A 12,552-nucleotide genomic window follows, 5' to 3' on the forward strand; every position below is an offset into this window, starting at 1 on the left:
CAGTCCGGAGCATTCATGGATATTTTGTTATACAGACTTTTTGCTGAACAGCTCCGGTGATGTAGGTAAAGTAGTGGGGAGCAAAATCCAGGAATGACTGGACTTCAAGTCTGGGCATCTGCTTTAGGATGAAGCGGTCATCTGAAATAGAGATGATGTTCTAGTTTTACTTTCTGCTACGTTTCATATAGGTTTCATAAATGAAGCGTTAAGTGGGCTCATTTCAAAATCTACCACTTGTGTTGGGATTGTTAATATTGCTGAAATTAAAATAAACATCCTAAACAAATCCAAAACCAGTCATTACAAATTACATGGAAATTAACACTGCAATTTTTTACTTACAAAAAAAACTTAAGATTGCATCATCTTTCTCACATCCAATGAAATAGGAGTACAATGTAAATCGTAAAAAAAAAAAAAACTGTACAATGATTTGCATTCTTTTGGAGAAGATATTTAAGATATATAAGCTATAAGATATATAAGCATTTTAAGATTGCATCATTTTTCTCCAAACTCAAATCCAAAGAAATAGGTGTTAACTGTAATGTAAATATAAACAGCGCACTGCAATTTGCATTCTTTTTCAGAAGGTATCCAATTGAATCCACTAACACAAAAGATTGAATGTTTTAAGTGGTACTTTTTTTGTTGTTGTAAATAAGATCATTTGGAAATTGATGGCAAAATTACATGTTAGAAAAGACTGAGAAAGTTTGGGAATGTTCCTCATATAACTGTTAGAAATATTCCAGTTGAAAAAAGAAATTGAGAGCAAGTGGGTGGCATGATTGGATATAAAAGGAGCCTTGCTGGGTTGCACAGTGTTTGTTTCATCATGTAAAAAAACATAATCAAAAGGTTCAGAGAACCTGGAAAAATCAGTGCAAGAAAACAGTAATTGATGTCATTCAATGCTAATAGTTTTATACAAACCTGTGCCACAAAGTTACTAAGCTAAGAAAAAGCAGAGACTGTCCATATAAAAGCTGTGATGACCTGATGTTCATACAACCTTTAATTTGCTATGCAATGCTGTCCCATCTTTGCTAAAATAACAGTTGGATTTATTTGAAACTGTTGTTGCATCAAACTTGTGTTTCTTTCTACAAGTGGTTTGGTTTTTGAGTATGTTTAATATATGTAAATTTTAATATTTTGCTCTATGTTGATTAATCAAAAACTAAATATGGATTTTTGACCTTGTGTAATCAGTAATCAATATTTCAGCCTCTCGTGACTAAATGTTCTATTTCTGTAGTCCTTTATGCAAACACTTGTTAAATTAAAATTAAACATTTCCAAACATTCGCTGATTATTTTCAAACAAAAACACGAACCGAATCTAAAGTCTCGTTTCCGATGACGTTATGTCGTCTGTCTCTTTGACAAAATCCCAGTTTCCATCAAGAAATCTAGCCGACTCGCTAGAAAAACAGCCACTATTAACTCCAAAAAGAAAAACTGGCTGATGTCCACAAACAGCCACAAATCATGCACCAGGTTTAATAATCTTTCCACACTCTCAATTGTTTATGTACTGTCGCAGTTAACATGTCATCAATTGTGAGGTGGGGATACCGTAGTTGGAAACAGCTTTAGTGTACTTGTTTTTGCGCTGTCGATTTGAAAAACAGTCTCATTTCTGCATTGTTAAATCGCCCCCCCCCACCCCCCCCCCCCCCAAAATGGACAGATTTAGCGGTCCAACCTTCAGTGGCATAGAAAACAGCTCCGGATTTTCCGCCACGTGCATGCCAGTTGACGCAGTGGGACAACGAGCGGACAAAATCCTCCTCAGCACTCTCCAGGATCTCTTCGCGCATCCTGTGGAACTCGTCGGCATAGTAGATGCGACAGTAGAACTTGGCGTTGGCGTCTGAGAATTCTTAAGATGGAGTGGGAATGACATCAGGTTTAAATCGCTACATCGCAACAAGTTGGAATAAAAAGAGGTTAAAAAAAAAAGAGCAAACTTACGCAGCTCGATGTGCGGATTCTGTGACTGCTTCTTTTGTTTATCTGCCACATCAGCGTCCTCTGCAGGTGGTGCAAAGACAACATCAGCAAGTGGCTGAGCAGGAACGCACGCGCAGTTATCAACACTCACTGGGCGGATCGGCTTCTGTACTGCCGCGGCTCTGCACTGATGACTCGCCGAGCCTGGCCGGGCTGCCCTTGGCCCTGCTCTCGCCGCTAATACACACTTAAGTTAGGAAGTTGACGTACACTTCCTTCTCTGAGGCTAGGTTCACATTGCAGGGCTTAATGCTCAATTCCTTTGCAGTGGGCCCCCGGTTTACGAACCCCGTTTTACGTATTTTTCAACTTACGACGTGGACCGCGGCGTTTTTTTGTCCCCCTCTTACGAACAAACCTTTCATCTTACGAACCATCTAACATGCCGGTCAGTGTGTCCGCACTATTTTTTTCGCTTTGCTGCGTCAACAAAAACAACTTTTCTCGCATGTCACGGAAATGCCGATATGCTATTGGTCGATTAAGGTCACAGTCACCGTCTCAGTCACTGTCTCAGTCACGAAGATGCCGATATGCTAATGGTCGATTAAGGTCACAGTCACGGGGATGCGGATATGCTATTGGCCGGCGTCACGTCAATCACGGAAATGCCGTTATGCTACTGGCCTAACGCCCTCATCTAGCCTGATGGCACGAGCTGGTCGGTGTGTTGTGAAGACTTTGCAAACTTTATCTGTTAGACATGGCTTCTAAAATTGCAAGTGGCGGTAAAGGAAGAAGTAAGAGGATGATGACAATAGAAACGATGCAGGAGATAATAAAAAAATACGAAGGAGGCGCACGCATAGTTAACCTTGCTAGTGAGTATGGCCGTAACCGATCTGCAATCTTCTAAGGGCAAGACTTTCCTTCCCCTGGGACGGACCTCGGTCAACAACAAAATGGAGAGGCTTCTTCTATTATGGATTAAAGAGAAGGAAATCACCGGTGATATGTTCTTGTTTAAGAAAAGTTCTCGGTAAAGAAAAAAAAAAATTCTGCGGGTTGGTCTCTGCTCCCCTCCGCCTCCACCAGCTCAAGTTATGTCGCCCCAAAGGTAAATGTCATTTTTCCTTTGTATATTTATGTTATTTAATTTAACTGTACAGTGTATTATGTTATTAATTTTTAATGTGTATAAAGTCGTGATGTTTTTACCTAAGGTTTTAGCACGCGTTGCATGCATTCACTAATTAACATAGGTTTGGATTGCCCGTCATACGAGCAATTCGAGTTACGAGCGTAGCCGCTGAACAGATTAAGTTTGTAACACGGGGCCCCACTGTATTTTTTTTGTGTGAAATCCAATTCTTTGTGAGGTCGTTCACATTCCTATATAAACGCAACCTGTTTGAACGCTCAATGGCCCAAAAGTGTCCCGCATGCGTATTGAAGACATTGTGACGTAAAAGACAGTGGCTCGCGTACTGTGTTTACAAAAATGGCTGTCATAGTGGGGACAGAATATTCAATCTGTTAAATTTAAGGAGTGAATGAAGGAGTGCAATGGTGAGGTTTTTTTATCATGGTGTTTTTTTCAAGCGGAAGCTATGTCCCAAGAGCGAGGGAGACAAAATACAGTACACCTCGCTCTCCCTTCATTGTGTTGTCATCACCTCGTTCGCTATTGTTTTGGTTTTTCAAATATGCTTCCGCATTTTTGAGTGCATTGTGACATTTGTCGCTTGTTTATTAGGTGCGAGTTGGACGAACGCAACCTGGCCGGATACATATCGGATTTAGTACCGCATACCCAAGTGGCCTGGGTCAAAAAATAATTGTTAAGTGTCTTTCACACTGCCATCAAATATTAAAGGTCGGATAGGGGCAAAAAAAAAAAAAAAATCGAAATTGGGTCATTTCAGGCAGTAGTGTGAACCTAGCCTAACTGGATCACTATTTATGGCTTTTCACATAATAACAGCAGACAGGACAAACCTGTTGGCCTGTGATGCCTCGTCCGCTCCTGTGTTGGACACCTTTGACAAATCATCCAGTGCGGTTTTATACTCCTTGCAGCTGTGGATAAAAACAACACCCATTTTTTTAAATACAAGTTAAAAAAAAAAAAAAGATGTAGGTATAGGTAAGAGCGGTCACCTGAGCGCAAAGGCAATAATGGAGCTGGGCTCCTTCTCACACACAGCAATGGGCACCCGTTCATGTTCGTACATCAGGTAATGCTTGTCTGGGTCACTGCGAGACAAGTTGTGATGTCAAACCACTATTTTTTTTTTTTTTATACAACCGACACATCAAATACACTGAGCACTTCAATTTGCCATTTTATTGTTTGGTTTATTATTAGTATTAAAGTTCTGGTTAAATTGTGTGTGACATTTACAAGAAATGCCAGATCTATTCTGGGATTTAAAAAGTAAACTGTAGCAATAAAAGTGTCAATTATGACCGTAAAATAAAAAGTATCGGAATTGGGCTCAGGACAACTAAATGCAAATATACTGTACTTTAAAACATAAGCTTTTATTTTCTATGTTCATACAATGGAATACAAATATTATAAAAATAAAAGCTCAAATAAACGCTTATTTTATTACCAGAACAATTTGTCTATAATATCATATTCATTCTATTCAGCACCTCAGATGCAAGCCACAATAATCTTACCTTGACTTTTCATGCATTCAAACACACGAATGTAGGAAATTGCAATCAAAAAATGTGGTTGCATTACAAAGTGGCTGAGTTGGTGCATATTACATCAACATTAAAATCTTCAACTATATAACAAAACACATACACGTTCATCAGCAGTAAGGATGCACCAAATTTTCTGCCCCCCAAAATGTTCATCAAAAAATGGCAAAAAAGGCCAAAAGAGAATTCGAGTAAACAGCATACCCAACATAAAAATGTAGAAATGTTCCAAATTAAATAACTTGTTTTGTGATTCAAAGTGGTGACCGCAATACTCACAAAGGGAAGGGAATAGAGTTGTAGCTGTTTCCTGGCAGAAAATTTGCCAGAATAGCCTTCATGGTGGACTTCTCCTTCACCTGACTGTCAGTGGAACCCAGCAAGTGTCCGTCAAACACATCTGATGCCCCCGGACAATACACAATAATTAACACAAGGCGATCTGAAAATCCGCAGTTGTTTTTACTGCCGATACCTTCTGTGATGCTGACAGAGTCCGGCTCCGTGAAGGAGGGGCCCGGCGTGTTCGGCTCGGCTCCTGGTTCCCCCGGTGACAGCAACGCGGTGGAGGAGGCGGATGCAGAAGGTAGCGTGTTGAGGTGACGGTCCTCTGTCCAAAAAGACAACTTCATCAGTTTTGCTTTACAGAACAGGATTTCCCAATGCTTACCTTTGTCGCCATTTTGCACCACCGGCGAGGGGTTACGTGGTGAGGATTCCAGGGTGCTCTGTCATGAAAACAAAACAAACAAACAAACAAAAAAAAAAACAAGGGTCAAGTCATGCGAGAATTTTGCCGGTACCTGAACGCACCACACCAACCTTGCTGTCATCAGCGGTGGTCTGTCGGTGGCGGCCTGGGCTTGGAGGGACCGATAAACGCTTGCGACCTTTCTCATGCTGGAATAACTCTTGCAGCCTGAGGTGACGACGAGAGGAGGAAATCAGTGACATGCGGTCAAACTCAGTGACGGCCGTGACCAGGACCTGCTGTTCCAAGACTGCAGCATCTCGCAGAGGCTTTGCTTCTTCACCACCAGAGACTCCAGCACTGTCTGGAGCTGCTGCGGAGAATCCAAACCGCAGGCCTGAAGTCGCACTTGGAGCTTGTCGATCCAGCTGCGCAGCTCGCCCTCCTCCATCTGCGTCCAATGTCAAAATTAAAAAGCAGCAGGAAGAGGAAATATACGTGCGGGAAGGAAGGCGCTACATCTTTCTGGGCAAATAGGTCCTCCATCTTCTCCTCTCGCGTCTTACTGAAAGTCTCAGTCTTCAGGGAGGTGAGGCGGTCATCAATGGCCAAGTAGACCTGCGTTACTCTGAGATCAGAAACACAAGAGACTCAATAATCTGCATTTTTTTTTTTTGAGAGTAATTTGGGATTTTGTGAAAACATTTGCATTTCGTACATAACAATAAGCCCCACCCAAAAAAAATATCTGAACCATAGTAAAAAAAACAAAACAACAGATAAACCCCAGCGGAAAAACTCAGAACCATAATAATTTTGGTTTTGATTATCAAAGGTGTTCCAGTCTTCTTGGGGACATTTCAAGTCCTCTTATCGACTGAAATATGAATGGTCATAAGAAGAAACTGGTACCATTGTAATGTTAATGATCTCTTCCTATTTTTCCCAAATCGCGTAATGGGAGTTCACTCAACCAGAAAAAGTGTTTGACGTCTGTGAATTTTGGTTTGATATGTGCCGTGTGACCAATGACGCACAAATGTAATGCCGTTGGAACTTCCAAGGCAAAATTTGAGATTGAATGCTTTCAAATATGTCAGCTGTATTTTTATATCCTTAATATATTGTAGTTAATAGTTAAAGATATTCAATGTAAAAATGTGACCAAGATTTTGGTATTTGTATATTTTCTTTCTTCAGAACGTTTCAAGTAGAGCTGCATCTAATAAACTTACTTGATTTTTTGGATTTAAAACTAATGCTTTATATTTCCATGCCTATATCTGAAAACATCCCATATCTTCAAATGGTCATAAATGAATTCTTATTCCATAAATGGTTTGGTCCAAAACATGTCAGAAGATAGCCAAAAATGTTGATTATTGTTTTACAAAGTAAGAGCAAAATGGTTTATTTTGATTTGACACAAAGATAATCAGATGGCTTCCATGGAGGGCTACAGTATTGGATGCTATTTACTGTTAAGATGAAATTTCAAGCATTAAAAAGATCTTTAAGTATTAGATAAGATCAGAAATGATTCATTTGACAATGCAGTTTGCATTGTTTAGCAATGTGTTTAACTTTGTTAACTGTGTGAATTGAAGTCAAATGTTCAAATCCGAAGATGATTTGTGCTATTTTTAGTAAACATCCCTAAGTTTGTACAAGTGCAAAAATAGGTTCACCAGTAACCAATGTTAATACAGTAATTAAACGCACAGTCAGATACTTGTTTGATAGACCTCATTTTGAGAGATGTGTCGACAACTGACGGCTTTGGCGGCATCATAGAATGAAGTTGAAAATGATGTCAGCCTGTCATAGTGGAAGACATCCGCAAACATGCCTTACTTTTGAGAGAAGTCTTTCAGGTCCTGCTGTAGGCTGACTTTGGAAGGCCCCAGATTCCTGATGAAAATTTTGGGACGGGGAAGACAAATCTCCAACAGCCTCACAGAGGTGTAGCTAAAAGGAAGATAAAAGTGGACAATTCAGTGCGTTAAGCCGTTGATGCATGGCGTAAACTTGGATCAATTGAGGGCTACCTAAAGGAGGCCACCATTTGGTTATAGGAGAAGTACTGGTGGTAGTCTTTGTGGATGGAGTGTCCGCAGGGTTCTGCGTTGGCCCGCCTGGTGTACTGGTGGCCGTAGAAGTGCAGTTCCAGGTATTTGGCAAACGACATTGACCACGAGTCATTGGACAGCGGCACCACCGGGGTCACCTAAAAACGGGGGCAAAATTAGGACACGCAAAGCGGGGTTGACATAAAACATTATTTTTAGCGACCTGTTTGCAGATGCGGCACCAGGAGTAGTTAAGAATGGTGTGCTGGTATCCGGGAACCGGGGAGTCCAGCTCCTTCAGCACAATCTGCACACAGCCGTTACCGTGCACAAAACGCCGGATATGATGCACCATGGGGGTCTCACAGAATATGCTGGGACACTGGTAAGATGACCTGGAGTGAAGCAAAAGCCCAAATGTTGTTGGATAAGGAGGTGTTACCTTTCTCGACAGCTCTTTTTTATTCATTTTTTAAAAATTAAAAATGGCCTAAATTTTACACATTGTCTAACAGTGCATCAGAGCGTGATGAGTGAAAAAAAAAAGCTAAATATCTAAGCTGCCAAAAGTGAAGCGCAAAGTAGCGCTGTAACACAATGTAAGAAATCCCTCGTTTCTCATGGTTAATGGGGACCCAAAATCCCCCCACAAGAAGAAAAAGCCACAAAGTAGGACCCCCCCCCGTAGTTTTTGTGAATGTGTGCATTTGTACCAGAAATTTTTAAATGAGAAAAAAGTATTTATACTCTACATAAATGAGACAAAGATTACTGCATGACACATACATACTTAAATCTTTAATTATTAAACTTTGTACAGTAACTGCACTTATCCCTTCCTGTTTCCATCCCTTGGCCGCAGTTAACACGGGGGGGGGGGGGGGGGCATATATATATATATATATATATATATATATATATATATATATATATATATATATATATATATATATATGTGTGTGTGTGTGTGTGGCTCATCAAATGTTAGTGTTAACTTTTTTTATGTGTATGAATTAATAGCACAATGTGGATTCTGTCATTTTATGTCAGACCGCCGACTTTGTTTGGGCGGGGGAGAAATTTCGATTGGTTTGCCTTCTTGAACGTGAATTGGCTCAGACAGCCAAAGAGTTTACGTCACATCGAGAGCAAGGTCCCACTGCTGGTTGAAATTGCCTTGTGTGAGCCAAGTGTTTCACAACTTCTCTAAAAAAAACATTGCGAAATGATGCGTCCCATGGTAAAAATTATGCGGCGCGGACGAAGGGCCTCATGCAAAATGGAACAGTGTTCAAGTGTTAAAAAAAATTGAACAGATGCCGGTTAATGTAGTTTTACTTGAAAAAGTTGCACAGAGGCTTATAGGAAAAATAGTAACATTTGCATAGTTTTTTATTTGATGTTTTAATTTTTTATACACGATTTAAAAAATTACAATTGTTTTACCTGAAACAGTATCTCTCCAGGAACACACCAAGTGAGAGGTCATTCTTTCCGTAGAACTCCATGGTAACAATCCTGTTGACAAATTTGATGACTACTTAACTCATAAAACACAAGTTGTCATGGTCAGGATCCAGTCAAAATATTTTACCAGGGGCTGACGCATGGGTTTGGAGCATTGCTGGACTGAGCTGAGGAGCTGCTGAAGAGCACGCACAGTCGCTGATGATTGACAGGTGTTAAGCAGTCCATCTGAGGATGAAGCCGTTAAAAATGTAATAAGCAAGATAACACAAAATCTGAGAAACTCCAAAAACATTGATCATCACCTTAGGGGCCAAGCTCATGTCGCTCTGCCTGCTTGGTTTTTCATCTTCACTATCAGCCTTCACCGGCCCCTTAATGGGTGGCGACGATGTCTCCTCTGTCCTGCTATGGCCGTTCACCAGAGCGACGGAGCTGGTAACATTGAAGGGGTCAATGGCTTCCCTCTGCCGAATTCGCCCTCCCTTTGCTCTGTACTCTGCCAGCATAATGGCGAGGTCCTGGCTGCTGCTCAGCTGCTCAATGATACGGGTGCTTGTGAAGCTGTGGCACGGCAGAATGTCGATGGGCTTCAAAGGAGCCATGCCATTGGTCTGAGTGGCAACCAGCGAAGAAGATACAGAGTCTTTAAGTAGCTGCCGCTTTCGGCGTCCATCCAATTCTTTGAAGTCCTTGTTTAGGAGTGGGGACAGGTACACCTAAAATATTGTGGAATGCACATGTGAGGATGACATTTCCAAAAATTCACGGCAGGCGCGTTTCCATTTTTCTTACTGTAAAATGTAAATTTTTTCCAAAATTATACACTTTTCACAGAAAATTTCTCCATCCATTCCCAATGAGGCCTGACTTCCCTCACTAGTTACTTACCATACATTTCAATGGCAAGTGTAACATTACACCATTTACATTGAAGTTGTTCAAATGTGAAATTCATAGGATTCAAATCATGCGGATGACATTTGGAATGGTTTAACACACACAAATTTTGCAAATTCCCCCCAAAATTACAATTTTTTTAACCCCCAAACCCCTAACATGTACTATTTATGCAGTTCTCAAATGGGGATATGAGTATCGCGAGATTACGTGAAGACACTTCAGTGGAGGTTTCTGCAGGTATTAGCTAATTTACTGGTTTTCAATGCCCTGACAGGAATAGCATATTTTTCTTTTCAAATTGAGAACAAATTAATTGGAACATGAAGCCGTGCGACACATTTGCAAATCTATGCCAGAAATAAAACAGATAATGTGACCCTCAATAGCTTCAGAGTTGCTGGATAAAATATGTCCAGAGATACCACCACAAATCTAGTTCCAAAGTTGAATTAATCAGACATGGATGGGACAGCTTTTTTAAGTTTTTTTTTCCCATCCAAAAATGCTTTGCAAATATTTCACAGGTGGTATGTTGGGTGAAAAAAGGTCATGAACAACTGTTTTCATCATTCACTACTCCCTCAACATTTCTTGACCGATTCAAACTACTCCAACTTTACCAGGTTCAGATCATTGATGCCATCTTGCTAAAATTCCGCCCTAAACCTCCCAAAAAGAAAAAACTTTCCACATATATTGACAGATTAATACCATATAACTTGAACATAGTATTTAGCTATTTCAGGTTCATTCCATGTCATTCAAAGTCATTGCACATTATTCCACATGCTTCAATGACTTTTTAATTTTGCCTTTCAGCCATCAGATGCCAATTTTTTGATAAAATGCAATCTCTAGTTTTAGTGGTGATACATAAATGATCATCACCACTGCAATAGACATTTCTGGTGGTAAATATATCAAAAAAGTTGTGTTTTTATGAAATATGATGTGATGCATGGAGAATTTGGGTACCTTTTCAGGGAAGTAATCCCTGCTGGGGCAGTGCATGCCAGCAGCCGTGAGGAGAAACGGTTCTCGAAATGTAATGAAGGGTGAGATGCACAAGATAATGTCCTTAAGCTCCTGCTTGAATGCAGCAGAGATGGATTTCAAGCGGTCATCAGTCGATGTCACCTGCTCTGCCACAAACAAGCCCGTGTCGTCCTGCAGGGGGTCTCGGAACAACCTGGGTGTCGATACTTCTGATCCCTTATCGTCTATGCGCTGCACCTCTTCCTTAACCTGGTTTCCTTCCTCTGGTGTGTCGTCGTCAGAGGTCCTGCCGAATGTGTTCGTTGTTAGCTGCTGATCTTCCTCCAGAAGAAATGGTGGGGACAATGACAGAGGAGCAGCAGAAGTGATGGAGAACGGGGAGGAGGTCAGAGTCTCTTTGACTACAGCTTCCTCACTTTGGACTGAAGAAGCAGATGACCTTGGGTGGCCCTGGATGAGTTCCATTCCAGGGGGCAATGTATCATCCTCTGAAAGCCCAAATGTATCATCATCAGAGGTTCTCAGAGCTGTTTCATGGCTCTCGTCGTCAGTCTGTTCGGCATTCACTTCACCCTTGGGGGACACGCTATCCAGCAGGCAAGGGAAGGAGGCGCTCTGGGCCAAGCTGGGTGGCATGGCAAACTCATCCATGAGAAAGGAGATCTCCAGCTGAGAGTGATAGGCCACATACACCATCATCATGATGATCTCCTTCACGCGGGCCAACTCGTACTCGGAGGCACCACGCAGCTTGATAGAGCAACCTAGGTGGGCAGCGCAGCCTTCGAAGAACATCAGCGTCTTGACGTCATCTATGATCAAGCACACACGGACCAATGTCTCATGCTGGCTTAACTAGGGACATTTATGTGCTTTGAGGAAAGGAGCGAAAACACTCACCGTTGGACAGGGTGAAGGGCTGCATGAAGAATTTGTGGCAGGTGCCCAGTCTAGGCTTGGTAAGGAGCTGATCCATGGACATCACAAGGTCACCTTGGGTCATTCGACTCACTCGGTCCAACACTTGCTACATTGAAAAAGTACACATGATTGTGGTTTGCTGTGTATACATTTTACCTTGACATGTCGGCAACATTTTTGGAACCTGCTAAATAAATCAAGAACAATAATCAAAATATATTATAAAAAAATAATCACAATAGTGTAAGAAACTAACCAATGAGAATCAAATATTTTATTTGAATTGTGGTTCGTGAGCAGTATTAACAAAAAAAAAAAGAAGAAAGATCATGAAACAAGTCAGAATAAAAATGACAGTTTAACATTTTGTTGCACCATTTGAGTCAATTACTGCAATCAAATAATTTTGATTTGATTTGACACGCCTCCCTCGCACACACAATCACCTAACTTACCGGTTTGACGTTGATCACCAAAGTGATCCCATGCTCCAGCAGCATGTCCTGCGCAATACGAGACACCGTCTTCTCCACCAGCACCAGGTTTGGCCGAACATCCACGATGCGCTGAACGTAATTTTTTAAAAACTCCCGCTCCTGATACAAACAAAATACTTTGGTGGATCTGGACAAACTATGGCAAATTATTGCAGCAATCAAAAATACTGGCCTGCAGCACAATGGGCTCGATGCATGTAAACTTGGTTTCTTCCCTGTAAAGGTATTCGATGGAGCACTTGAGCAGCAGAATTTTGGGGTTCTTGATGTAAGAATTCATCTAGATAAACATGTTATAAAGGTCAATCATTTATAGTATCTCTTGTAT

At 41.1% G+C, this 12,552-nt stretch overlaps 1 protein-coding gene across 6 annotated transcripts in view; it reads right to left on the reverse strand.

Moving 5' to 3' along the window:
* LOC148424086 (1-phosphatidylinositol 3-phosphate 5-kinase-like) overlaps positions 1–12,552 on the reverse strand; it is a 32,196-nt gene that overhangs the window by 2,472 nt on the left and 17,172 nt on the right. For 3 of the 6 annotated variants that reach the window (XM_088415205.1, XM_088415203.1, XM_088415204.1), the window contains 22 exons: positions 12,397–12,504; positions 12,183–12,323; positions 11,707–11,833; positions 10,786–11,618; positions 9,213–9,626; positions 9,035–9,135; positions 8,887–8,958; positions 7,664–7,835; positions 7,420–7,598; positions 7,226–7,339; positions 5,891–5,999; positions 5,668–5,822; positions 5,503–5,599; positions 5,351–5,408; positions 5,156–5,290; positions 4,960–5,080; positions 4,123–4,218; positions 3,961–4,041; positions 2,114–2,199; positions 1,984–2,043; positions 1,715–1,891; positions 38–141 (listed from right to left, as the gene is read on the reverse strand). In XM_088415205.1, coding sequence (XP_088271331.1) covers positions 38–141; positions 1,715–1,891; positions 1,984–2,043; positions 2,114–2,199; positions 3,961–4,041; positions 4,123–4,218; positions 4,960–5,080; positions 5,156–5,290; positions 5,351–5,408; positions 5,503–5,599; positions 5,668–5,822; positions 5,891–5,999; positions 7,226–7,339; positions 7,420–7,598; positions 7,664–7,835; positions 8,887–8,958; positions 9,035–9,135; positions 9,213–9,626; positions 10,786–11,618; positions 11,707–11,833; positions 12,183–12,323; positions 12,397–12,504 — 3,540 coding nt within the window. Of the gene's footprint in view, positions 1–37; positions 142–1,714; positions 1,892–1,983; positions 2,044–2,113; positions 2,200–3,960; positions 4,042–4,122; positions 4,219–4,959; positions 5,081–5,155; positions 5,409–5,502; positions 5,600–5,667; positions 5,823–5,890; positions 6,000–7,225; positions 7,340–7,419; positions 7,599–7,663; positions 7,836–8,886; positions 8,959–9,034; positions 9,136–9,212; positions 9,627–10,785; positions 11,619–11,706; positions 11,834–12,182; positions 12,324–12,396; positions 12,505–12,552 lie in introns of all 6 variants that reach the window. The other 3 variants (XM_088415201.1, XM_088415200.1, XM_088415202.1) reach the window with 1 other exon arrangement.

The sequence above is a fragment of the Hippichthys cyanospilos genome, chromosome 5, assembly GCF_059441005.1.
Source record: "Hippichthys cyanospilos isolate Australia breed blue-spotted pipefish chromosome 5, RoL_Hcya_1.0, whole genome shotgun sequence".
In the NCBI taxonomy this organism is placed as follows: Eukaryota; Metazoa; Chordata; class Actinopteri; order Syngnathiformes; family Syngnathidae; genus Hippichthys; species Hippichthys cyanospilos.